A 26,984-nucleotide genomic window follows, 5' to 3' on the forward strand; every position below is an offset into this window, starting at 1 on the left:
TGAAAGGGTCATCACTTCCTGCAGCAGACAGTCTCTGTGATATCATTTCAGTCTGACTTACCTCTACACCACATTTTTGGGAAGTGTCACAAATAGTCTCACCCGATTCAGAGTGGGAAGATTTTTAATACTTTCATTGATGTGGACATGAAAAAGATTCTTGTTGATGCCAGTTTCCCACAGCAACTGTTGCCATGGTTATAAATCATTTATTGCCCCCCATCGGCCAACAGCTGAATATAAAGAATGAGTTTACTATGTGCGAGAGAGCATGACAAATGCACAAGCCCGCTCCTTCTGAAACATGCCACCAGGCACCAAAATACTGTTGACTCTTATTGCAGGGGCTTTGGGAAGTCGCTAAAATAACCAACAGACAAGTGCTCTCTAATGTTGATGAAAGCAAACAGTCCTCCAATTCACAGATGCAGACATCAAGGGGGACCTAAGCGTGTGTGTGCAGTAACCAACGTGGGAGAAACCCAGACAGCCCCCTGCCCTCCAAGCCCCCATGGAGCTTAAGAGAAATATTTTCTTCTCAAGGACAAAATGCACCATTAATTCCTTAAGTTATTCCTAAATAACTTAGAGTGCTCATTACTGAGCCAAGGTATTTGAAATAACCTAGTTAACCCCATCTCCATGATTAGAAGAGCTTTGGAGAGGTTCCAGGTCTGACCATGACTTGACTTCCCCTCCTAGATAACGTGAGATTCACTCACACAAATCTTATTTATCTCTCATACCTCCTTGCTGAGCAATTTTGTATCTTGCTGCCAGAACAGAAGCAGAGATGAAGGCACTTGGACAAAATTTTCCTCATGCAGAGGCCCAGGCTGTCTTCCATGCAGGATTTTCTTTATGATCATCTTGATTTTGCAAGGGCTGGCTATAAGGCAGTTTTGAAGAAAAGATCCAAAAAAGAGACTGTTTTAGGCAGCAGTTGAGTCAAAAACAATCATGCTGGCAAGAACCAAACACATTTTGGCAAGTTATTTCCTCTGCTCGAGTGCAGTGGCTTCCCACACGTTATTTCTGCAACCCCAACAGGAATGGATCTCTCTCCAGTTCAAAACAAGCCCTTATAAATGTTTAAATGAACTGGAAAACACCACAGGTGTCACAACATAAGAGCTGGGGCACCCAGACACTGTAACTTAATGTTACACACTACCTGCTTTACAAGATCACCTCCAGACCATGGCTCCAGCAGCCCTCCTGGTGACTCCAGGTGCTGCACACACCCAGTTAGAGAGCTTCGGGACCTACATGCCAGGAGGGAGATGGCAAGACTGGTCCCAAACGGGAAGGGTATGGCCACCTGGCAACCAGCCGAAGTAGCAGTCACCCACTTTTAGCAGACTGGAGACGTAGGAATAGTTTTTCCTTCCAGGGTTAATCATACTGCTCTCTAAAACAAAACTGAAGTTTTAAGCCGCCCACCATAAATTAACTCAAAATATCTGTCTTTCCTACAAACCAGGGAAACAGTCTCCTGGATGGTTCATCAAGGTCCCACAGCTGTGAGTTTGGACACACCTGCAAGGAAACAGAGTGTCTGCCACCATCATCTCTCTCTAGCCCCCTCCTTCCAGGGAGCAGGGAACCAACATCCCAAAGGCCACAGATGAGTTTCTTAGAGACTTAATGTTGGTTTATGCACAGGTTAAAGGGGCAAAGGGCAAAACTGTGCACAGAATGAGTTTTCCCTATCACCAAACAGTTCCCTCCCACGCAAAGAAGGGCGAATACAGTACCAAGCGCTTGTGTCATCACAAGACAGCCTAAACTACAACTTGGCTATCAAGCTATATGCCACCTCTGTAATTTTCACGTGCAGTTTTCAAATGTCTACGTGCTAATGTTCCCAGTAATCAGGAATTTTCTAAGAACTAGTTGTGCATCCTAAATCTTTCCTTTTCTCCCCTTCCACGTCCTCCTCCTCCTCTACCCTGTTTCCAACAGCATGTTTTGCTTTTGTTTGCTTCTTCTTAACCAATGTCATTGAGAGTTATTTTGGGACAGAGAAGCCATTAGCAAAAGTAATTTAAAGGATAAACCGAAAAAAGTTTTGGTTTTTTAAAACCAATTAAATCACTTCCCCCAGCATGCAGGGAGACCAAAAGCAAAACATCCATACTACAAGTCCTTATACAGCAGAACCTTTAACAGAGACAGGTGCACATCCCGCACAGGCAGCTTTTATTCCCCTACCAAACTTCTGAGAATCTGATGAAACACTGAAATATTTAGCAAGAGAGGCAACAAGCACCTCTTGCACCAAGTCCTGGTGCAGTACTACGTCCCTTTGGAAGTAAGACCACAACAAGAGGCGAGAATGGGAGCCACACCATCTTACAGCAGGATGCATTTAGCAACAATGCGAAGGCACAAGTCGCAGGTTGCTCTTGCTGCCCGGTAATCCAAGGAATTTTTGTGGAGCTGGTGTGACACACCCTGGCCACCTATGGTATTGCGCCTTATCACATTCAAAGTTTATTTACTTCTGTAACCTGGAAATAAGGCCACCACCACATGAAAAACAGCAAACAAAAATCTCTTATGCTGTGCAGTGGTGCCTGGACAAACCTTAAATACACACCTATAAATAGGACTCAATACTAGTTAGGCAAATAAAAACAAAAGTATGCCTCAGAGTTTCCGCCCCATTGATTTGTTGACTACTCAACCGCGGAAGCTTGCTCTGGGCACACCCTGGACTCTTTACACAAAACCTCATCCAACCTCCACTGCTCCAAATGAGCAGCTAGTCTGTCCTCCTCAGTCTCTTCATTGCTCCAAAACCACCAGGATTAGGGCTGCAAGGGGGACCCACCCCATTTGCAGACTCTTTCCCCAGATGATGCTGCATCTTTGAAAGACGAGACACAAACAGGTTAGTCGTCAGCTGGCCGAGACCTTGGCTTTGCAAATAAATAGTCGTAAGGATTAGAAAGTGCATAAAACTGTCAGTTATCAGAGCTCTAAGGTGAGGGAAACTTTTGGAACAACCAGCCCAATTGCTTGCAGCTGCCATACCCAAACAGCTTCACACACAGGACAGCTGCTTGAAGATGATACAGGCAGAGGGCTCAGAGGACAGTGTGACCCAGCTGTAGTAACACCTGAGTAGACCAGAACTCGCACCCCTGCTACCAGCTTGCTGTCTGATACTGAAACAGATCCGCAGAATCTCAATGCTGGCAAGATCGAAGAATGGACAAAACGTTCTTGAAATCCCCCTCCGCTTCCTGCTGCCCGGTTCTCCCACAGCTCCACTCCTGCAACAGGTTTCTGGTGCACTGAAAGGATGGACACAGGTAATGCCTACCTTACAGGTACAATGGGAAGGGGTGGCAAATTTCCAACGCCACCACTCCCCATACCCAAACAGTGCCAACAAGATAACTCAGCCTGCTCTGACCCCAACCTCCCGCTTCGGCTTCTGGAAAGGCTGGGACACAGATACATGTAGGACCTTGCACAACCAAAAGAGAGCTGCTCCTCGTGTTACTCCACACCCCAAAAGCTCAGCACAGCACTCACCTGAGATGCAACAGACCTTCATTCACACCCCTCTTTTGCCCGATATGAAGCCTGCCTGCATATAGCATCAGTACTGGTTAAAAACCTACACATCAGCTCAGCCTAATTTGGTGGCTTGTCTGAGTAAAGACAGTGCACAAGTGTTGGCATTTATTTTCACAGCATCTCAGAAATTAAATAAAAGCCCAGCTTTACAAATTATTAAGACACTGATTTACTGCCAGTTAAAACCCTCCAGAGACTGGAAGCCTCCAACTGCTGCCCTTCTACCTCCAGCTCTCCAAAGACAGAACATGTCTCTTCCAGCTTCGTCAGTGACACAGTCCTCTACGCCTCCAGGCAACGCTGCAATCCCAGTGCAACCCCCAAGCAGTGGACAAACCAATGGATACGACTGAAACGTAGGGAGCTAAGAAATCCCTAACAATAGATGCTCTGAGGAACGCTATAACCTTTTAGGTTGGCTTCCTCCTCCACTAGAAATCTGCTTTTTACAAACAGCATTTCATCCTTAACCACCATCCTTAGCTACTTAAGGTCTCTCTCAACAAACACCACAGGACAGGTATTTGGTAAAGGAGATGTATATTTATTCACTTTACAAAGAGGGTGGTATTTAGTTGCAACAGCTCCATTTATAGACAAATATATTATTGTACATTATAGTGGTGAATGGCTCAAACCTTTACCTTGTTTTGCTCTGAAAAATGTGTTTGCACCACTTCAGCTTCCATTAGCTGAGCAAATAGCTGTCCTTGTTCTGCCACTGAGATTAAAAATCCGTAATAAAGGTATAGCTGTGCGCTACATATTCACAAGCATTCACCTTCTCATTTCCCTGTGTTACTCCCCTCTCCCCACCCAATTCAACACAGTCTATCCTCTGGGTTAGCATTAAACTTATATACAGCCTCCATTAAAACAAAACTAGGAGCCAGTGATAGTTCTGATGTCCTTTTGAAGCACAAGAAAAGTCATTGATTTATACATAGAAAAGTCTTGAGTTCAAATTTGTTAAAAAAAGAAAAAGCCACTTTTAAGTCAGGTTGGCATTTAGATATTGCCAAGGCATGGCTAAACCAATTGAGGATGGGGGGAAGAAAAGAAATTCAGTAGAGAATTTAAATATTACAAAAATATCTTTTTTTTTTCTTTTTTCTGTTTTGGTTTTTTTTTTTTTTAAAAAAGCAGCAGGATGCCCACTTGCTATTGCTAACTGAAGCATGGAAAGAAGGTATAGACCAGTTGTCTTCGATCATTGAATATCTGAAACAAATTCAATGTAAAGCTGAACCAAGTTTACCACACAAACAGCGGTGGCAGATTTATTTCACTTGAGATACAAATGCATGTCCACATGACAGGCATAATCTGACCATGAGGTGGAAGAAATGTTTCTATAAGTAAGCGCAGGGAAATAGGGCGAGAGAAGGCTGGCATGGTTAAACATTCTGGATTCAGAAACGCACGGTGCCCCACATGTGCCTCTGCACACAGGCCGTGCATGAGTCTGCACTCCCTATATGCAAATATGGCATCTTTCAGCAAGATGATCCAGAATTAGATTTTGGTAGCCCACTTGTTTAAACGGTTAAAATTATTCTTTCGTGCTGTTATTCTTCTTCACTTTCATTTTCTGGTTCCAAATCAGAATCACCATTGATTTCCTTTTCCACAGTCATGTCTTGTTCATCAGATTGCTCCTCTTTTTCTTCATCTTCATCCCAGTTTTCCTGGGGAAAAAAAATAAGCAGGAATGTTTGAACCTTTGACAGTCACACAATTTCTGTTACAAGCAAATGGGAGAAGATCCGATCCAACTCCACTTACATCAGAGTCTTTATCTGCAATCATCTCATCATCTGAGCCTTCCTCCTCCGAGGACTCTGCAAAGAGAAAACCATCCCTCAGTCTGGAGAACAGACTTTAAAATGTCATTGTGCAAACAAAGCCCAACCCCACATGCTGCTAAGTCTCCAAACTGTGCTATTTCAATTCCAAAACTAATTCTACCTGAAGATTAGGTTGATCAACATCAATGAGGAAGTCACTTCTGTTACAATTATACAGTATGAAGTTGCAGTAGATAAAAAAGGCCAAACTGGACGTGTACATGCACAGATACTGACATCCACTACCTTGACGTCCCGCTGACTCAAATGTAAAAGTGTCTTGACTGTATCTACCTTATCAGAAGGGCAGCTAACACTAGAAATTTGAGGTTGCCAATTAAGTTAAGCAGCATACTGAAGTTCCAGTTAACTGATTCCTTAAATTATGAAGCAGGGATAGGAGGGAATGAAAGGAAGTAAAAGGAGGGTGTTGTGGTTTAACAGAGGGGAGGGAAGGCAGGCAGGCAGGCAGGCAGGAACAACCAACTACAAGATGCCCACATCATTAACCACTGACTTTCCCGCCATGGACTTCCCACAAAAACTCTCTACTTGCAGACTGTACACTAATAAATAAGCACGGGAACATGACGAACAGCCATCAAGCATCGGCTGTCACGTGAATTCAGCATACAACACTTACCATCCTCATATACCAGCTTTGCAGTCTGATTAACCTCAGTTACATCCTGAGCTGTTTCTGATGCTGCAACCTGAATGGAATTTGCAGATTAGCCTTAGATGCAATCATATATTCCAACCTTAAAAGTCAACAAAACTCGTAACAGTGTAAATGAAGTCTACATCAAGTTTAACACAGATTAATTCATTTATAGTAGTAGTTTAACAGCCAAACAAGTACGAAGGACAAAGTAAAATTTTAGAGACATCGGCTCTGAAGTGGCCCAGTACCTCCTACTTATTCCCCTCTACAACTCTATGGGTTAGTAGACACATTTGGCAGGAAACAATGTGTAAACTTCCAGTGAGCACAGACTGACTAGTCAATTAAGTGTACTGCTTTGAGCACTATCAGCACAGCTGTACAGCAGCTGTATTAAGTTCCCCGATGACAGGTCCCATCGGATGTAATCACAACAGGAGGTTAAGTCTGCAAACAATACTTCTTCTACACATCCCATGTTATTTAGTTGGAACTCACCTGGGTGACAAGAATGAAGAGTCTTCCATGCAGACGGGAAAGCTTTTGCAAAGTTTTTACTCTGCTCTCCATTAACTGGTATAGCATTCCCAGCTGAGGAATAAGGTCTGGCAACTTGGGAGAAGAGAAGGATGAAGAAAAATGAAGCTGCTAAGCAACACATCCCAAATGTCTTATTTTCAAATTTTTAAGCTACCTTTGTATGTTTGGGGCAAGCAATCCTTGCTCACATTATTCTAGACAGAAGGGAGAGCTGAGGGTTCACAGAAACCACCCGCAGCCTGATCAGTTAACATTTAGCCATGTTTAGAAATACATCTACTTTCAAAACATGGCAATTCTTATACTACTTTTCCTTTCCACAGTCACTGCCGTAAGCAGGTGTCGAAGCACTATTTGGAAAGCTGTGTAAACGGGAACCGAATATACACCCATGTACAAATGCAGCCTCAGCAACGCGTGCAAGTTCTGATGCACAGCAATCCTATAATGAATGGGAGAAAGGACTAACAGTGCCAAAATGCCTTTTTCTTAACTGAGCAAGAGTGCTTTATCCATCACTTGTAAGGCAAGGCTGGACTTCAACCCAGAAGCTACTACATTACTTACTACCCTGCCAACTTTGGTACACCTTTACCCTATAAATCTAGCCATGGCCAAGATAGTCTCAAGATGAGCGTTACAACAGCAAGGCAAATTTAGTTCTGTAAGATTTAGCGACACAGGCTAGATTACTCTTTGACAGTAATTTTGTTCCCTAACTCTCACAGGTATGACATACCTTATCTTGGTTTGACTTTGGGATGACTATAATTATGTCATGAATGACTAAGACAAACGATTTATAACCAATGTGCAGCAATTTGGCAAAAGCGGCAGAAATATAGCCCCCTGTACATTGATTTGGGCACTGCCATATGTGGAGAGCAGGAGACACATACCTGAAGGAAGAGCATACATATATTTAAGCATTTAAATCTAGTTTTAGTTACGTGCACTAGCATTAATGCAAAATACCTACTGTGGAAAGGTAGGATGCATGTAGAGTAAAAACAGACTTCAGCCATCGAACCATTAGTGAGGCACTGGAAAGGAAAAATAAATGATATCAAAGAGATACTGGCTGAGAAACACCCATTTCACATTCTAGATGCTAAACAGTTCTATAGAAAGTGCTCCCCTTTCATCATATAAAAAGATAAATGCAAATGGAAATACAACAGTTTGGCTATCCAGATAATACCTATGTAAGTTATTTGTTAGGAAAAGAACAGACGTTTAAGTGAGGGATTAAACTAGACAAGTTCAGGGGTCTGTGTTTCTGACATCTTTTACGGGAGGTTTCAATAAGTAAAAGATCAAAACATGCTACTTTTTCCTCCACCTACAATGAGGGAATTTTTATTTAAAAAAAAAACCAAACCAACAAAACACCACCACAACTAAGGACAGCTACTCTCAGCAAAGCTATCCTTATAGCAATATAACAAGATGCTGGGGGGGGGAGCTGGATTTGTTATTAAACACAACACCAGGAGGTGTCTAAATATATTTGATAATTAAACCGAACAAGCTATACATATGATAGTTATTTTATTTTACATATTGATCAGGTCCGCAGTGTCAATATTCTGGGACTTCAGATACGTTCTCAGGGTTATATGCTTATTTCAGGTATCCTTGTCCCTTTTTAATTTCACTTCAGCCACCCTGACAAAGCACTGCCTTAATAAAAGTTCCTCTTTGCACCCACAATCAGGTGAAAATTTTTACGTCAAGATGCTGCAGTTTAGTTACAGTTACTATGGAAATCAGTCACATAGGTGGAAGGAGGGACCATAACACACACACTAGAAAAGTTTCAGGTGAATTAAACTGCAGTTGAGTTGTCTCTTACCTGTATGGGTTGCCCTGCAATCTCTTCGTAAGCTAGAAGGACAAAAATAGTAAGCAATAAGTAACAAACACGTAATGAGTTCAAAAACCCAACACTAGATCCATGTGACAGCCCCAATATTGGGGCAGAAAGATCTCCAGGCATTTGAAGTTTGCTAGGATTAACCATTGCCAGGCTCCAGAATATTACACTGCTGGCTCTACCATCCTATATGCAGGCTGATAACTTGCAGACGCTGAGTTTCATTATTACAATAAAACTGGAACTCTTAACAGGCAATACACCCAGTGAAACTTAGAGCTGGCAGGAATAAGTAGAAGGAAATCCCTTTGTTTATATGTCTCTGTGTATCTGCTTAGTAGAGCAGCTGTTACAAGGTGGACAAGTTGGGGAAACAAGCAAAGGTAGTATCAGGTAAAGGCTATTTCACAGAACAAATCTCAAGCTCTGGAGAAGATGGTTACATGAAGATCTGTCCATCCACTGAGATTATATAGTCAAACTCTTGCACTTAGATTCTCTGACAGAGGCCCTAGAAAAGAAACGCTGCACCTCATTAACGTAAGTCTAAGGAGGTGTCATGACACATGCTTAAAGGAAGTCTAAACATTCAAAACCTGGCCATCCGCATAATCCAGTTAAGATTAGTACCACAAGTAAAAATTAAATCTTACTTGTGGCCAGCACATTAAAATACAAGAGAAGTCTAGCCATTAACTTATGTTATAGAATGTCATTCACGTAACAAGAGCAACTAATCAATGCCCAGTTTAAACAAAGTAATGTCTAGATAAGGCTAATCATTAATATTTCTGTCCAAATACAGGTTTTATTTACTATCACTGAATAAGCAGTTCAGAAGCCAAATCCCTTTTAAAATTATAGAATCATAGAATCACAGAATAGTTTGGGTTGGAAGGGACCTCTAAAGGTCACCTAGTCCAACCCCCCAGCCGTGGGCAGGGACATCTTCAACTAGATCAGGTTGCTCAGAGCCCCGTCCAACCTGACCTTGAATGTTTCCAGGGATGGGGCATCCACCACCTCTCTGGGCAACCTGTGCCAGTGTTTCACCACCCTCAGCGTAAAAAAAAGTCTTCCTTGTATCTAGTCTAAACCTACCCCCCTTTAGTTTAAAGCCATTCCCCCTTGTCCTGTCGCAACAGGCCCTGCTAAAAAGTTTGCCGCCATCTTTTTTATAAGCCCCCTTTAAGTACTGATAGGCTGCAATAAGGTCTCCCCAAAGCCTTCTCTTCTCTAGGCTGAACAACCCCAACTCTCTCAGCCTTTCTTCACAGGAGAGGTGTTCCGTCCCCCTGATCATTTTCGTGGCCCTCTTCTGGACCCGCTCCAACAGGCCCCTGTCTGTCTTATGCTGAGGGCTCCAGAGCTGGACACAGTACTCCAGGTGGGGTCTCAAATACTCCAGGTGGGGTCTCAAATTATTACTAAGTGATGTCGCAAAGCTTAAATACAGCAACTGGGCTTCTGAGCTATCTTCAAAAGAGAAAAGAAATTGCCCCTCAATTTCCAAGTGCTATCTAAACTCACTGCTGTAAGTACGTATTCTATTTTTCTTTCTCTCATTGAGTATCTAGCATATTTATGCTCATATAACTTGCTCTGGCTAGCACTGCTATTTTCGTGTTTCAAATTATCATCCATTTTAATAGTTTAAAAGATGTAATGGTAACTGTTTGCCATGGACTAAACAAGCTTTAGCTTAACCTCTTCCTTTTCTTTTTTCCCACATAAACATTCAAGATAATATTACATGATCTAATGCTCTTCCTAGCTTTGACAGTGGCACTTTGTCCTTCGGTTAAGCTTCAGCCAGAGAAGATAAGAGTGTATCAGAGAGAAATTAAGAACAATTTCTGTCCTGTAAAATTACCAAACCAATTTCACTGGTGAAAATAAAGAGACATATCCTGGGTTTTCCCCAGCTAGAACGCAAACCAAATGTGGCTTGTATGACACTACAAGAAACGCAGTCTCTCCTACCTCATGCAGCAGTGGAATGACAGCATGTATAGGCATTCTGGCTACTGTGTTCTTTATTACATTTTCCTTTCTTGTGTTAAGCACTCTCTGTTAAAATGGAAAAACATGATCAGAGAATAATTCAGTTTTAGCATGTGTATCAGCAATGAGCACAGTCAAAAATTCCTGGCTTTAAATCTCTTTTTCTACTCCACTACCTTTGCTAAGATGAGGATAATGAGTAAAAGAAGATTTACTATGAAAAGGAGTTCCATTTTTCAAGTCAGCTACAATTAACAAAATAAGACACTTGATTAACCCATCTAAAACAATCTAGCATTGCCTCTAGCCCACCCACCCCATGTTAGAAATAAAGCAGCACAGGCACATTAAAATTTCCCTTGCTATTTTCTGCGCTTGACTTCTGCAAATAAATGCCTTTCACCAGTATTTGTGACAAGTCATTTCTATTCAGCATCAAATTCTTAAGATTTCATTTCCCTGCCACAGAACTATTATTTCCTCCTAGTCCAAGTGCAACAGTAAGCTTTTCAAGTGAAACTGTTGTCATCAATGCATTTTTCAAACAATATCTACTTGGAAACCGTACACTCTGGCGACTAAGCACAGATTATGCTCCAGCTCAAGCTAAAGGGAAGATGGCTGCATTAGTAACATCCCTTGTAAAACATCTGAACTGTGACATAACAAATTTATCATAAACAGAAGCGCCTCAAAGTTCATGGACTGACTCAGAAAGCAAGGTAGATAAGAAGAGAGTAATACCGCTACCATAACTTATAATACCACTGCCTTGAGCAGCACATCAGCAAAAAGCAGGTGGGAGAAACAATGGGTTCTTGACTGTTCAGCCTCCCCAGCTTTCAGGAAGGCTCCCCACAAGTGTCAGTGAATAGATTAAACAGCATACAATGATCTTGTAACACTTACATTTAAGATTTCTGCATCGTTGCTTTCCAAGCCCTGAACCAAAAGTACCGCAAAGCTATCTGTTTGTGGAAGGCCACCTGGAGTTTTTACTTTGCTCACATCGATATCCAATGCCTCTAGGCGCTCTTCAATGCTTTCCTGCAGACGGTAAACAAGGGCAGTGCTGTTTCAGTGCAGTTTCTCAGAAACATCAGCTGAAAGCAAAGTACCTAACCTACAGCATTCCCTCTGATTCTGCTGGAAAATAACACAAATTTTGCATATTCTTTTAAATGTACTGACAGAGAATAGCCTGAGAAAAGAAGATAAGATGAAGTTTTGACTGAAAAGCGGTAATACACCTTAGCAGAGAGAGAGACACAAGCATGTGACAAAGTTCTGCAGGTACATGGCAAAACTACGGGCAAGGCACACAGGGCTTGAATGAGGGAAAGGTTTTGAGCAGAGGGAAGTCTCTTTCATACAGAAAGATGATATCATTAACCTTGCTTCCATGCGAAACAAAGCAAGTTCAAGTTCACCTAAAGAAATTATAACGATGATTTATGATTCTAGTTTTTCCATTATTGCTGTATTTAAAAGAGGAAGCGCTTTACCTCTGTCTCTCCCGGTTTCCTCTTGTTTTTCTTTTTCTCCTTTCCCGAGGATGGAGTTTTGACAGCTGTACTATGTCCTGGAATGCCAGGCACTAGAACTTTGGTGTCCGAGTTCACAACAGGCGTCTTTACCTAGTACACAGAGATAACCACATTTGTATGAATTGCTAATATCTTGAGCTTTCTTCCAATTTAAAATACTGATTCTATTCTGAGAGTCTCACACAGTAAAACCAGCCTGCCAAACCCATTTTCTTGACATATATATTAGGAAAATCCTATATTTTGAAAAGCAATTAATAAACCTCAAGCAACAGTCAGTTAGTTTTCATAATTAACTAAAGCAACGGTCTCTTTGGAATCACCTGTGAATCATTTTTCTTACAAGCTTGTTCCGTAACACTCATCAAACTAAGTGTTTGTATCGAACAACAAACATTTGGATGTTTGCTAGCAATAGATACCACAAGTACTAATAGTCAGGCCCATAAACCACATGCAGATTAATTCAGCTTCCACTGGAAGATAAAAACTGATCACAAACAGCAGCACAATGTAACAGTAAAAGGTAGTTACTATTCACTTCAATCCCACTGATTTTCTTCTAGGGATTGCTCAGACACAAAACTCAGTAGTCTGAATTAGACTATGATTACAATGACAAACAGAGGAACCTTAGGTTATACCAAACAAGCTATGGTATCCATCTTCAATGAACACAAAGGAGATCGAATTTTAAAGGCAATGTATTTAATAACCAAGTGCTCCCCTGACCCACAGAGGATGTAAGGGAGTATGCCACTTCCAGAATATCAAGAATGCTACCTGCTACTTCCAGAACACTTCTTTAACCACAGCGCTTCTGTGCAGGCCTTTTTTTGAAGTACCTGCCCAAACTTCTGTACTTGTGGGAGCCCTGCCGGGTGCCCACTGAAGTGATACAAAAATAATCTAGTACAGTAAGCAAAGCAACTTCCACATGCTGAGTGTAAAAGTAAAAAAAATGATTTCGTGGTTCAAGAATTTTACTGTAGAAAGCAATGGTGTTAAAATACTACCCTCTTTGCTCACCACACTAATCACTGACCTTCTCCCCACAAGGCATGCTCAGACAGCCAAGAGAAATGCGTCTTCACCGGAATTCAGCAAAAAGCGAAACCAAGATGGGTATCATCACCGCATGCCAGGGAGTTCCTACACCTCTCACTGCATTTCAGCTCTGCTACCCACCAGCTCCAGGACTGAGGAATCAGCACAAAACCCCGCCTGGCTGATGGAGCACCAGATCCAGTAGGTAACTTGAGGGTTAGAAAAACAGCGCCGTCTGCTCACTTGACTGATACTGCAAGCGTTTCAAATCTTCAAGGCCTTGAATATGCACACTGATTAAGAACTTCACGGCCTGTCTCTAAACCCCCAGGAGATCCTGCATGAGAGAAAACGGTGGCAAGTGGCCTCAGTGGACACTGTTGCCATTTAAGTGTCAAGCTCACATTCCCAGGTGCCATATCGCTGTGAGTAGGAACACGTGAAGGCCATCTCGAGAAAGCCAAAAGGACATGCCCTTTAAGGCTTCATTACATTTTATTTAGACTCTAAAACAATGCCATCCCAACTTCACCCCAAACCAGCAGGGTCAAAGAGGCTGTACAAACTGACAGACTCTAGGAGAAGGACTGATCTCAAGCAAAAAAGAAACCATCAGCCAGTCCTGTCTATCAAGCAGACCTGCTGAGAACAGGACTTGCTATGAGCTACAGGAGGGTAATTGTGTGCGAGAGCATACCAGGACACACAGCAGCCATGAAGCACAGTTTACCCACACCCGCCTGAGTGCTATGGACATCTGTAGCTACCACTGCAGCTCTGAGCAGGCCCATCCAGAAATCCAACCTCATTTTAAAAGAGAGTAGTGAATTCTACCATTTCCAAAGTAAAACAAAACCAGCAACAAAATCACATTTCATGCAAAGCTCACCTTTGTTAGACCAACATCTGTTTTAAGTGACAACACTTTCTGGGTGTCCCTTATCAAACATACGTGGGATTCAGTGGTGCTCAAAGACTAGAAGGACAGGAACAAAACCAGTTAATATATTTGAGATTCACCCCTGTGATTCATTACGCTACGGAAAGATACGGAAAGATGAGAACAAATTCCAGACGTATAAAGTAGAATGAACTTTTTTTTTCACTCTAGAACAGCAGCTGCTTTGCGCATCTGCCTTTTGTTACCAGATCTCTATGCTCTCCAAAGAAGCTCACACAGGTAAACTGAAACAGTATTAAAAAGTTTCAGTGGCCTAACTCAGTAACAGCCGACATGGCAAGAAACAGCCAGCAATAATGCCAAGTTGTATTTTAATTGAAAGAATAGAAGAATACAAATCGCTTTTCAAAACAGCTCAGGGGCAACAGTCATAGCTCCCAGAAAAGGAGGAAGGAATAAGCTTTGTCTTGTTATACAATTTCAAATAAGTAAAAAAGAAAGAAAAAAAATCCCTCCAACAGAGAGCAGTATGCAGTCCATATTACAAAATCCAAAACCTCTCCAGTAGGTTTTACATACCACTTTCTCTATGATGGGCTGTAAGGTGTTTCCATACACAAGCAGCAGAGACTGTTTGTCTGTGCAAAACGCAGCTGCTAAAATAGGGACTGGTTTTGGTGTGGAGTCCCCATCATTTCCAGGCGTTGCTATCTGGATAGTACAGTTTGATGTTAAGGGTTTTTTGCAGTAACTGAAAAAAAAGGAATGAAAAAATTCCAAGAGGTTTAGCTTAAACACTTCAATGCCTTACACATCTAAGCACCTTTCATTAGCGAGTCCTCAGCAAACTCAGCCAGTTTACGCCTTTTACAGATGGCTAAGATGAGGCACAGACACACAAAATCTTGGCTAAAGCAACACTTAATACTGAAGTGCAGCACAGCCCCCAACAAGTAAGTTCTCCAAAAATGTGTCCAGTAACCCAAGAGAAAGAACCAGCTGGAACCTGGTCTGTGAAAAGATACAAAAGCTTAAAGGCAGCAGCATGACAAGACTGAACTTTGCCTTACAGTAATCCCAGACCTTTCCCAAAGACACCCTCAAGATGATACTAACTTACCCATTTAAGATATGTTCAAATAAATACAACTGCCCATCTCTGCACACAACTGCTAACTTCACAGGCTGAAAGAAGGAACAGTAAGAGATTTTAATTATCTCAAAGGACAAACCTCCCATAAGTACAGGACATCAAGAGACAGTTGCACAGTTATGATTTGATTTTTTTCAGTAACTAAACATGTTAAAGATATAACTAAATCCGTAAGGAAGATCAAAGACACTAACATCTCAGGAACATTTAGTACAACTATTAGGAGACAAAAAGATAACTCATAACTGTACTTTACTGTATCACTACTGATATATCCAAATTTGAACAGTTTGGACAGTAGCAGACATATGTGATCATAAGCGGCAATGTTCCAATACCCAACATGTCTAGAGGCACAGGTCTACAAAAGCGCTGACACTGTAAATACGCTTAGAGGAAAGAAACTGAGATGAGCGCTCTGAGCAATTAAATGACAGGTGTACATTACGCTATACTCTTATCTCCAATACATGCAGTAAGAGGGCACAACTGGAAACATAAGAAAATTTAGCATGAAATACTGTTTTTAGAAAGGAATCTAGAGGCAGCAGCAGAAAAATGTTTTAAGTAATTACTGAAACAGTTTGTGAACATGTTGTTTCACATGCAGACATTTTTCATAAGACAACTACTTTGAAAGACTTGTACTTGCTGAAATTGAGAGACTTGGGGAATGCACACTGCTACTTTAACTCGTTAAAGGCTAGTTAATTCAAAATGCAGTTACACTGCCAAAGCCACTTGAGATCAGAAAAAACAGGACCATACTCAAACTGCATTTGTAGAAAGAATTTTTTGTGTGTTTTTTGCTGCCAAGTTCTAACAACCATTTTGATTAATAATTTGTTCTAAATAGGAAACAACTGATATTTCCACCATCACAAGCAAAATTTCTGAAGAAAACACTGAATTTGCACTTAGCAGCTTTGAAAATGAGTATTTCAAACTATCAGCTTTATAAATGCACCTGTAATAAATATCCTTACACCCGTGAATTGGCATTCAGATCTCATCTCTGCATAACAGAAGCCAAATACAAACCAAGCTTCTTTCTTTACACCCTTAAAAGGAAACTGATGTGACAACTGAAAATTGTTTAACATATTTGGTTACAAACTATTGGTCCTACCTCTTCTTTGACTTCTGATACAGTCAGGTCAATAAAAGTTGGTTCATCTGTTACTGTGAAAGACATCACGGCATTCTTTTCTTTCCTATCTGATCTGATCTGCCTGGAAGACACAAACCGTACACGCTATTTATCATAGCACAAACAGCACCCTCTGCACCTGAAAAGCATTATAAAGCCTATAAATCACCAGCAACTGTGGTAGTATCTACCCCATCCCAAAATACTCATGCTCTAATTTCAGATTTCAGCTTGGAAAACGTTCTAAATTCCAAGTGCAAAGTAACTCCCAACTCCCAATTTAGCAAGAAAACTTAGCGTAAACCCTACAGTAAGTACAAAGAACAACGAAGCCTATTACACAGTTGTTCTTGACATACATTAGCGATTCAAACGGCAACTGGAAGCATGCTCAGACACAGCCAAGGAAATTCATGTCTTCATTCAACAATCAGTGAGTTGAAACCAGTATTTAAGAGATCATCACTGCATTTCTCCAGAGTGCCCCTTCTGCTTGATCTTCTGTTTAATCACAGAGTTCAGAACATACTTGAGTCTATCCTCAATACCGATCATAATCAAAGTTACAAATTATGAAAAGCTTACATACCATACACTCAGTAATCGGTCATGTATAGCTCCAGACAAGAAATAAAGCCCTGTAATTCCATCAAAGGGCTTGTTTTCATTCATAGGTTTCACTGTGGTAAACATTAATGATGACACTGATGTAGCATGGCCTGTGAAATGCTAAAAGACAACAACAACAAAAAAAAAATCTTTCAATGATTGCCATAAGAAGTCATATGGCAAAAATTAAAACATTAGTTAACAAAGAACATTAGGAAAGATTCAAGTGTTACTAAGCCAACAAGGACATTTCAGTAATTTTTTTTACTAGTAATCAGCTTCCTTGCATGGCTGTATTTCAAGGAAACTTTTTCTGACCCTCCAGATATTATCAGAATTTTAAAAGTTAAATGGGTAATCAAAAGCAAATTCACTGGGACTAAGTCCATGCAAAAGAAATCACATCCACCTGTACTGCTGCTACTGTCAGAAAGCACTTCCCCCTCCCCCCAGTTTTACACTTCAACTTTTACAATGAAACTACATTCATAGTTTCATTCTCAACTGTAAGATGAACACACAGGTCTGCTGACACACTGAGGCTGTTCAACCCCACCACCCCCCAAAAAAAACCCAAAATCAGTTCTTCAATCTACTTTTATAAATAGTGGTTTTGATCATCATAGGATGCAGACATACACAGTAGTTGCCATGTGCCAGCAAGTCCACAGAACAGCACACGTGTATACACTTACCTGACAGCCAGTACCAAGAGATTCAGAGACTAGCTGCGTTCTCTCTGCTAGCGGGCAAGAGCACATGGCTGCACTTATGGAAGAGCTAAAACATAGTAATCTGCTCATGTCTGAGCCCTACTCAGGGAACAACGAGGGTTTTGCTCCTATGCCTTCCAACTGTTTCAACAGCAAAACTGGTAATGCCACCAGTTAAACCTGAAGGCTTTAAGGGGGCACTCATAGAAAAGTCAGGGAGCTCATGCACAAACCCATGCCAGCAGTAAATAATACTGTGGTGAACTGAGTTCTCCTGCTAGAAGGGTTTCAGAAAGGGACCCGGTGAAAAAGAACAGCATCCATCTTTCTACTACAGGCTTGAGAAAGGGGGCTGGTAGCATGCTCAGACACAGCCAAGGAATTTAATGTCCTCATTCAACTCTCAGCAAGTTGAAACCACAGTTGAGGGTATCATCACAGCAACAGCTTCCAGCAATCCCAAAACTGCCAGTTGTCTCCTCACACCCAATGAAATTTTCAGATGTCCTATCAGGAAGCACTAGATACGTAATGTCACCAATCAGAAGGACTTTTTTTTGCATCTAGCTTAACAAAGTTACTTACTCTGTAGACTTCTTTGGTCTCCAGGTCCCACAGTTTTATAGTTCTACCGGCTGACAGCAGCATTTTCCCATCTGGACTGATGCATAGAGAGGTGACACTGCTATTGTCGCCTTTCCACTTGCTAGAATTTGGATGGAGGGTTTTTGTACAAAAGAAGAAAGATGAAGAAATAGAAAAAACAGTATTAATTAGCATAATCTCAAAATCCACATCAACCACGCTGGAAAACTTAAGGCAAAAATTACTAAAAGGAAATAATTTAAGTAGTCAAAGATGAGGTCAAAGCTATTCTGTTTCTGCTCCTCCCCTTCAAATTAGTTTACACAAGATTACAGCAACTCAAAGATGTAAAGCTATTTAATATTGAACAACTGTTGACTTTTTTTTAATATTTGCCTATTCTGTTCTAAATTCTTCTCTCAAAGTTCTCTACTACTCAAAATAGGGTGAAGAGGAGCCATACCAAGACTTCTCTTTGCACCATAATCCAAAAAACTTACATCAACCCATTCAGAAAGGCCTTCTCAACACTAAAATTCAGACTTTCAAGACCCATTCAGTTCCTGGCCCTCCTCCAAAGTCTCTCAATGACGCTGACAACAACAAACCTCGCCTTAAAGGTCTATGGTTCAAAGCACTATTTAAAAAAAAAAAAAAAAAGGCAAGCAGCTTTGCAGAAAAGGAGCTTGCAGTCCTCGACTCAGGTTGAACAAGAGTTAGCAGTGAGTCCTTGTGGCAATGAGGTCAACTGCATACTGATTTGCATTAGCTAGAGTGTGGTCAGCAGGTCAAGGAAAGTGATTCCTCTCCTCTGTGCAATACTTTTGAAACTGCATCTGAGCACTATGTCCAGTTTGGGACAGTACAAGAATGTCACTGACATAGTGGAGTAAATCCAGTGGAGGGCCATGAAGGTGGCTAAGAGACTAGAGCATGTAATGCAAGAGGAAAAGGTGAGGGAACTGGGTGTGTTCAATCCTAAGAAGAGAAGGCTAGAGGGAGATTTTACAGCCATCTTCTGCTACTTTACGTCAGGGTCTCAACTTAATACAACCAAAGGATGCGTCTCCTTTCTAGGGAAATCAAAGAGGCTACTGACGATGGGCTGTCTGCAGTGCCCACACCATCTTTAACAAAACCGGTAGGGCTGCAGTAAGAATAACACAATGGTGGGAAATGTTACAAAAAAGAAACAGCAGCATAAGAGAAGGGTCAAGGTGCCATCACTCACTAGGCTTTTCTTGAAGTAAGATAACCAGGATCGTTAATAGAAATCTTGGTTTCTTCTTTGAAGTTTAAAAACAGTTTGACTTTATTACAAAAGAAACTAAATGCCTACACCAGATATCTTGTTACTCTGCACTAAGCTCTATTTTGCTCAACAGTACTTTAAACAGTAGCAGCCTGCTCAGACAGCCAAGTGGAACTGTCCTCACCGCACGTCAGTAGTGAGCGAAACCAAGTGGGTATCATCACAGCAAGGCCCTTTGAGCAAAGCCCCGTGCATGTAACAAGTTTAACTGGGATGAGGTGTTCCACTATCTGCTCCCCCATATTTCCAAGGATATTTTCTAGAATTTAGATTTTTCAGCATCACAAAAGTGACTGGAAGCCCATGCCCCACTAAAAGTTAGCATGGAGGGACCCAAATCCTTCTCAGCGCAGTTACTCATTTCATCTAGTCTTTCCAACACACAAAGGAAGAAACCCAACTATGAGAATTACTCTTTTATTCCTTAATAAAACCACTTCCAATCTCAGAAAAATAGCCAACAGCCGATTTTGTACAGTGGGCATGAAGCCTGAATAGCAGAGTGCAGCATTTCGAACAGGCCCTCACTAAAACCTGTGAAGGAGGAAACACACAAAAGCAAGTGCGAACAAATTTGACCGAAAACCGGCATCACTTACCACTTTACTTTGCAGGTCTGTGCGTTCCATTCCACAATGTGTTTGTCCTCTGAACAGCTATACAAGCAGCAGTTGTCCTGATGCCATCTCACACAGTTTACTCTATTGTCATGACCACCGTCCTACAAAAGGTAAAAGAGGGTCAACTCATTAATAAATGAAGAAGTCTTGACTACTGAGTCTTCCCCACACCAACAATGTAACAAGCTGCTCTTTCGAGAACTAAATTCAAATCATTGGCAACTTGAAAAGAGGGTGTGGTTTTAAAGACCAATATACATATACAGTTATATAAGTTAAAGATATTTTATATTTTGATATGTACATGTAAGTATTTGAATTAATTCTTGCTCTAGCACTTCAGAGTTAACAAAAAAATTGTCCTGCCCACTATTTTTATACACACAGCCAAACAAGGCTGTCTAACAGTATGAAATTTGCTCAAAGGAAAGGCTAGCACAGATGTCTTGCTGATAGTCATCTAAGTGCCTCCTTGCTTAAGTATGTTCAGAGATGAGTATCTTTCCCTTTGTACTCAGCATTCAAGAGTAAGCTATCATCAGATCAGAAGACCCTACAAAGGGTTATCATTCACCTCTCCTAACAACCAAAATCTCTGCAGCTCAAATACACACTTTAATCATTTATGAAAATATTTCCTAAAGTTTATAAAATTCACTATTTGAATCGGCACCAGCCAGCTCAGACTGCTCCCAAAAGCGTCACTGCAAATCAGCTTTGAGCAAGACAAAACACATCACAGCAAGACATTCTGTTCAGTAAGGACAGCTAAAAGTGACGGCTCTTATTCTAGCAGGAATAATCTTTTAATTCAACCTATCTGTAAAAAAAAAAAAAGTACTCACCAAATAACATCTGCTATCCTGCTCCTACAGAAGAGCAGCCAGTGTTTTCAAACTGACTGAAACTGTAAATTTTAACCTGAAACTTTTATTTTGTTCATAGTTTTCAGGCATAAATACAGCTTTTCCATAAAACAGAGTTGATATTTGTTAGCTAGTGTCACTTGCATGTATCACGATTTTAAGAAGTCATTGCTTTCTCTTAATTCGTGTACATTGATCACCTACACACAACTAAGAGTTTAGAAGCTAAAGTATGCCCAAGTATCTCACAGTATTGCAGAGAGTCATTCATACAGGTTTATTTTGCTTGTTATGTAACCCAAGACTAAAACCAAGGTATTTAGGAGTAACAGGGAAGTTATCAATGAGAAGGGCAAACTTTGAAAATGAGCGTATCTCATTTGAGAAAAATCACATGCTGAGAGGGCTCAAAAGCTTCCACAAGGGAGGTAAATTTACATCTGTACGGAAGAGTCCATCAACACGACACCTTCCCAAGAGTCAACGAGTACTTCAATCCTGCCCTCCTCTCCCTGTGCAGGAACTGAGGGAACAACACTCCCCCAGAGGACTTAACTCTCCAGTTAGGCATTTCATCATTACTGTTATTTTTAATGCAAAATAACAAATCCATGCACAACGTTAAAATATTGCATTAACTTTGAAACCAAGATTTATCAACGTGTACATACTCCCAACAATAGAAAAAGCACCACTTAAAGATTCCCAAGTACCTGAATTACTGCACCTCTATTCATATACGCAGCTATTAAGAAAAAGATCTGCGTAATTAGGTTAGTTTATTCCATTTTTGAGCAGCAGAAAGAACAGCATAAACTGACTGAAACCATCAGTATTTGGTAGCGTGTGATAAAGAATGTATTACTTACTAGCTTGCTCTGTAATTCTCCTTTTACTGTGCTGTACAACAAAATGCTACCAACTGCTGTACCAATAGCCAGGATATCTAACTGCTTGTCCACTTCTGCAACTTCAGACTTCCGTTTTTTCCTCTGGGGGCCATCCTGGAAAATCAAAAAAGAGAAAACGTGAAATTAGTTAGTCTGACCAGCTACTCTCAGTGTTAAAGCAGAGGGGAAAAAAAACTTCTGTAAGTTTGAGACCAGTCAGCCAGCACAAACTCTGCTAAGACACAAAATGAAGACACTGAAGTGCACAGCAACCTAGAGACTCATCTTACAGCTCCATGTACAAGGTAACGAAGTTGCTATGAGTCACTTGGAAACATTTGGTGGAGGCCATTTTGCTAGCCTAGTGGCCACATCCATGAGGGAAAAAACCCACATTTAAGTTTTTCACAAAGTTCGTGTCCCAGAGGCAAAGATTAACACAATCAGAATACTTCATCCATAAAATGGAAATGCTTGATCAAGAATGATCAGTTTCGTCTTTTCTCAAAAGCTATTCAGAAGAGTCTTGCAAATATTAAGTATTCATAATGCCTCTTAAAAAGAAAGTGCTACCCCACTCGGCAGAGGGAAGCAACTGGAACTCGAAGCGAAGTGCTCTGCCCAAGTCCTGGTGTCAGTACCAGTGGTTCTCCTATGATCAGGCAATTCTTAAGTCTTCACCCTCTTCCTTTGCAAGTGCTACCAATCACTTCAAGGAGGGATTTCACTTCATCTCTCTTAATCAAACACGGGTGAATGCAGCACATCACTGGGAAGGGGAGAAGGAATAAAACTGGCTCTTGAGCATGTGAAACTAAAATAAAGAAGGCAGAAGAAGCCACTACATTTATTCTCACCGGGTTAACCCCACATAACTAATCACACACACAAAAGAAAAAAGGAAAGAAAAAACTGTTCAAGGACTTCAGAAGAAAAAAATCATCCCTAATGCTACTGATTAGTTTTTAAATTGGACTTTGCTAAGTCTCCTTACATTTGTTACATCACAGCAAAGCATTCTCTCCAATTTAAAAAAAAAAAATTATACACAAGCTAATGCTTCCTCTACACAACAGATATATTTGCACTGATGAGCAGCCAGAAGAAGCCAAAGGAGACTGATAAAATGTGAGCAATCAGCTCTGTGCAAGCTCCACGCAGTGTAGCTAATCTGTCATACAAGACATCACACAGCGAACGTAAATAATTTTTACTCAGGCCCAGAGACATCACGACAATCAGGATTTGGGAGTTTTCACCGCAACTAAGATTTAAAAGTTTAACAGTGCAGGATAAATACTTTGATTCTTTGAAGCGGGACTTTCTTTTCCTCTGTATTTAAACACAGACAACACTTTCTGCAAGGAAAAGTGTTTTGGTTTAGGCCAATAAATACCAAAATGCTACTAAAATACTTTTACATCAAAAGCAGTCTCTTGAGAAAAGAGGTTACATTGTTTTTTTTGCAAGCATTTGTTTAGGCTTCATCTTTCCTGGGAAAGAAAAGCATTTATAAAATATTACAAAAACACAGGTGCTGAGAAACCATCACAGTTGCAAAGCACAACCAAGTAGTAAATCAACCAGATTTTAAGACAATATATGATAAAAGACTCAACTAGTTAAATTTTTGGCAGCGATGCCAACTAAGCCGTCTTGAAACTGCTGTCTGACATGCAAAGACAAGGGCCACATAGCCAGTGGAGATGCAAGTACAGTTTATGTGTTTTCTGGTACTTTTCAATCTCTTTATGTAGTTTTACTAATTACCCCACACACCCCCACTGCAAAGCAAAACCACAAGTAAGAACAGATTTTATTCTCTTCCCTTGCATAAATTTTTTAACTAAAATCTGTTCACCCTCCACTTCAGTTTGTTATGGACAATTTCCCTTGGAACAACTCAAAGGTACAACAAAATTCCCGCTGAAGTCCACAGTTATTTCCAGTGTCAAGAAGAAAGTGAGACGCACTGAAGGTTTTTCCAGTTATTTTTTCACATGTATTGCTTTACTGACCAACCTTTATCAGCATTATTAGTAGGGCATTTTGTCAGAAATTTTTCTGTGAAAGAAATGCCAGTGGAAAATTCATACACCTATTAATGCTGGAGTTGATTTGAAAAAACACTCCGAGAACTAAAAAAAAAAAGAAATTAAAAAAAAAAATCAAACTTCTCTACCCTGCATTTGATTAGTACACAGACAGACTGCCAACTGCAGTAGAGATCCACATGGGATTCACTTGTGGATCAGGGTCTTAAATATAAGAGCACCCTGTTTTCATGGATAGGATAGGACAGGACAGGACAGGGGAGCTGAATTATACCAAGTATCAGTTTCCTTTTGATTTTTTTTCAGATTTATGGAAACTCAAGCTTCTTTAGAAATCCTTCAACTTTGCCTGAAAAAGCACACAGTTTTAATTCATAGAGATGGTTAAAAGAAGTTATTTGTAAAGGGACTGTGCACATATTTTTCCATGTTCATACTTGAGTAGGTCACTGAGACTTTTTAAAAAAAAAAGAAAACAACCCACAGAAATCCAATCTCTGACGCTCACAGGTGAAGTAAAGCACTTAAAGCACCGAAATGGGGGTAACCCTGAAGAATCTTGAAGATGACAGAGCACTTGCAGCTTATTAGGAAGAACGTGGAAGTAGGTATTTTGAAAGTCGGTGGTCTACATACTCTTGCACAAGGCACCACTTCATGGAGCAGGAGATGGAGAACACCGCAAGCAGGAAGCACTGACACTACGAAAGCACGTGTGCAGGGAACATCTCAGTAAGCCACCACTGCATCAGCAATTCCAGGGCCTGCAGCTCAAAACTTAATTTCTAATATTCCCCTGTAACACATGGCCTTCATTAACATGGCAGCAGTCCAAAACTGACTTAGTTTAGGTGTAACTTGGCCAAACACCATTTATAGATATCTACTGGCACAGTTTTACTCCTGAACACCAGATACTAGTACTACCTAGAGAGATGTCAACTCTCCAGGAATAAAAAAAGAAAAAAAAGACGCAATAATGTCAGAAAAGACGCAATAATGTCAGAAAAAACACATTCAGTGCAATATATTTGGCAGAACCATCACAGCTTTAGTTCTTCAGTTCAGTCTAAGGACAAACCAATAAATTATACAAGTTGATGGCATAATTATTCCAAGAAATGGCATGTTTTCCAGCTCCACTTGAAAATGTACCAACTTTGAAGCAGTGGACAACATTCAAACTACTGGAATAATTAGAAAGCATGGAGAGGTAGCCAAATGCTGTCTGATTAAGTCCGTTTTCCATACAACCCTAAACCAGGTTAAATTGGAGCATCTGTGGGTTTTAGGGGTGGGTCTCTAGAAAAGGGTTAGTTTTTAAAAACCACTCAGAAACCTCCTGTGCTTGACTTATGGCACCACAGCAGTGCACTATGTTAGCTTAAGTTTTATTTCACACAGGACAGATTAACCCCATTTTCACATGCCAGTTTCAGTTTATTTAAGAGTGAAGAAGAACCTACACAGCCCTGCAATTAATGCATGTATCCTTTTTTCTTCAAAGTTACATGACAAATGAACAGGTTAAGGCCAATCTAAAACTAACCCTCTCTGCCACGTTCTTTAAATGTTTTGGGAGTTTTCAAAGTTCAGGGACTAAGCCGCTCAACTGAGAAAAATGAGACAATACCATCTCCCTTTGGAGCGGTAATGTGTGTGTTAAGCATTTTGAAATACCTCTTACAGTATTTCAGATAAACTGAATTGTTGATATACCAGAACGCACTTTAAAAAGCCCTCCCTAATTCTTATGATAAAGGGGATGGATTTCACATACTTTATCCAAGGAATACTTTTTTCCCCCTCAGGAAGTGGTATGTTCTAGCTAAAGAAAACAGGATCGCTTCAACATAAAAAGGATGAAAATATATACCTTACTGTATATACTCCAGTTATTTTCAGGTCGAGTGCTCACCTGAGATGAAGTTAAATAAAACAAATTCAAGGTTGAGAACATCCAAGCCCTCTGATGTGTGCTCTGAATAAAGTTACTGAATACCTTCTTGCAGGATTCCTGAGCTCGGGAAGACGCCTCACGGACAACATAGCAGCTTGCATGGAAATACTTCCGAGGGTAAGGAAGTGTGGCGAGATACTGCCTTTACTGGAATGTGAACTGTACATAAGCTAAGTGGACATAGAGCAGCCGACCCGCTCTGTAGCATCACCTTTTCGATTAAGGTGAGATGTGCCATGAAGTAACATACCTTGCTCCTTCAAGGAAGGCTTCTTCCATGCAGGTTATACGAAAGACAAATGATTTTACACAGTCAGTGCTTCTGTTGATAGCCCCTTTTCTGTTTTTTTAAAAAAAAAAAAGTCTCCAGCGCTACTTCCCCCACCAACACGTGAAATTCGCCTTGTGAAGAGCAATCCTGCGACGCTCCTCTGAAGGGAGCAGATTCCCCCCCCGCACCCCCACCCCGGGGGACGTCACGCGTGGACATGCCCCAAGCACCGCTGGCGGGGAGGTGGGGGGGGAACGACCGTGGCTGAACCCTGCGGCGCTCCGGTCCTCCCCACGGGACCCTCATCCCGTTCCCCGCACCGGGACGCCTCGTCTCCGCTCCCCGGCCTGCCCGGCCACGCCGACCCCCGCCACATGGCGCCGGGAGGGCGGGGTGAAGCCGAGCGGGCCGCGGCCACGCGTCGAGGCTGCTCGGAGCGCCGCCGTCCCCATCCCACCCCCTCCTTTTTCCCCGGTGTCGTCGCTCCCCCCCGCCACTTCCCTCACACGCTGCCCGTACCTTGCTGGGGGGCGGGCGTCCCCCCGGCGGGGCCCAGGCCAGGCAAGTACAGGCAGCGCTGAGGTGGGCGGAGGGCACGTACTCCTGCTGCAAGCGGCTGTTCGCCGTCTCCCACACCCGCAGACGCCCATCCGAACCGGAGATGGCGAAGAAACGACGGTCGCGGGGGGAGAAAGCGCAAAGGGCCCGCGCCGCTGCCGCCGCCTCCCCGCCACACGCCGCCGCCGCCATGGCACTCCTCGCCCGGCCCTCCGCGCCGGCGCGC

General features: G+C 41.5%; 1 protein-coding gene and 4 non-coding genes across 5 annotated transcripts; all 5 read right to left on the reverse strand.

The window, feature by feature from the left end:
• Positions 1-4,114: 4,114 nt before the first annotated feature.
• Positions 4,115-26,952, reverse strand: WDR43 (WD repeat domain 43). The gene is made up of 18 exons (XM_076334728.1): positions 26,720-26,952; positions 21,895-22,029; positions 20,139-20,260; positions 18,228-18,348; positions 16,910-17,049; positions 16,300-16,402; positions 15,138-15,202; positions 14,597-14,768; positions 14,006-14,092; positions 12,028-12,159; positions 11,432-11,569; positions 10,502-10,588; positions 8,498-8,529; positions 7,622-7,685; positions 6,601-6,714; positions 6,082-6,151; positions 5,377-5,432; positions 4,115-5,279 (listed from the first exon to the last, which is right to left on the reverse strand). Exons 1-18 carry the CDS (start codon positions 26,948-26,950, stop codon positions 5,160-5,162), a joined length of 1,989 nt encoding a protein of 662 aa, XP_076190843.1. The 5' UTR covers positions 26,951-26,952; the 3' UTR covers positions 4,115-5,159.
• On the reverse strand, positions 13,131-13,209 carry LOC143159146 (small nucleolar RNA SNORD53/SNORD92). The gene has a single exon (XR_012995137.1). It is a non-coding gene; the product is annotated as a small nucleolar RNA SNORD53/SNORD92 (small nucleolar RNA).
• LOC143159149 (small nucleolar RNA SNORD53/SNORD92) lies at positions 16,708-16,791 on the reverse strand. Its single transcript, XR_012995140.1, has one exon. It is a non-coding gene; the product is annotated as a small nucleolar RNA SNORD53/SNORD92 (small nucleolar RNA).
• Positions 18,003-18,086, reverse strand: LOC143159148 (small nucleolar RNA SNORD53/SNORD92). The gene has a single exon (XR_012995139.1). It is a non-coding gene; the product is annotated as a small nucleolar RNA SNORD53/SNORD92 (small nucleolar RNA).
• LOC143159147 (small nucleolar RNA SNORD53/SNORD92) lies at positions 19,632-19,708 on the reverse strand. The gene has a single exon (XR_012995138.1). It is a non-coding gene; the product is annotated as a small nucleolar RNA SNORD53/SNORD92 (small nucleolar RNA).
• Positions 26,953-26,984: the final 32 nt, after the last annotated feature.

The sequence above is a fragment of the Aptenodytes patagonicus genome, chromosome 3 (genome assembly GCF_965638725.1).
Source record: "Aptenodytes patagonicus chromosome 3, bAptPat1.pri.cur, whole genome shotgun sequence".
In the NCBI taxonomy this organism is placed as follows: Eukaryota; Metazoa; Chordata; class Aves; order Sphenisciformes; family Spheniscidae; genus Aptenodytes; species Aptenodytes patagonicus.

Excerpts from the sequence above, each read along its gene's own strand:
- WDR43 (XM_076334728.1), bottom strand. The coding sequence starts at position 26,950 with ATGGCGGCGGCGGCGTGTGGCGGGGAGGCGGCGGCAGCGGCGCGGGCC. Across the intron at positions 5,433-6,081 it reads AAAGCTGGTATATGAGGATG|AGTCCTCGGAGGAGGAAGGC; the intron begins GTAAGTGTTGTA and ends TTCTCTTTGCAG. Across the intron at positions 5,280-5,376 it reads TTGCAGATAAAGACTCTGAT|GAAAACTGGGATGAAGATGA; the intron begins GTAAGTGGAGTT and ends TTTTTTCCCCAG.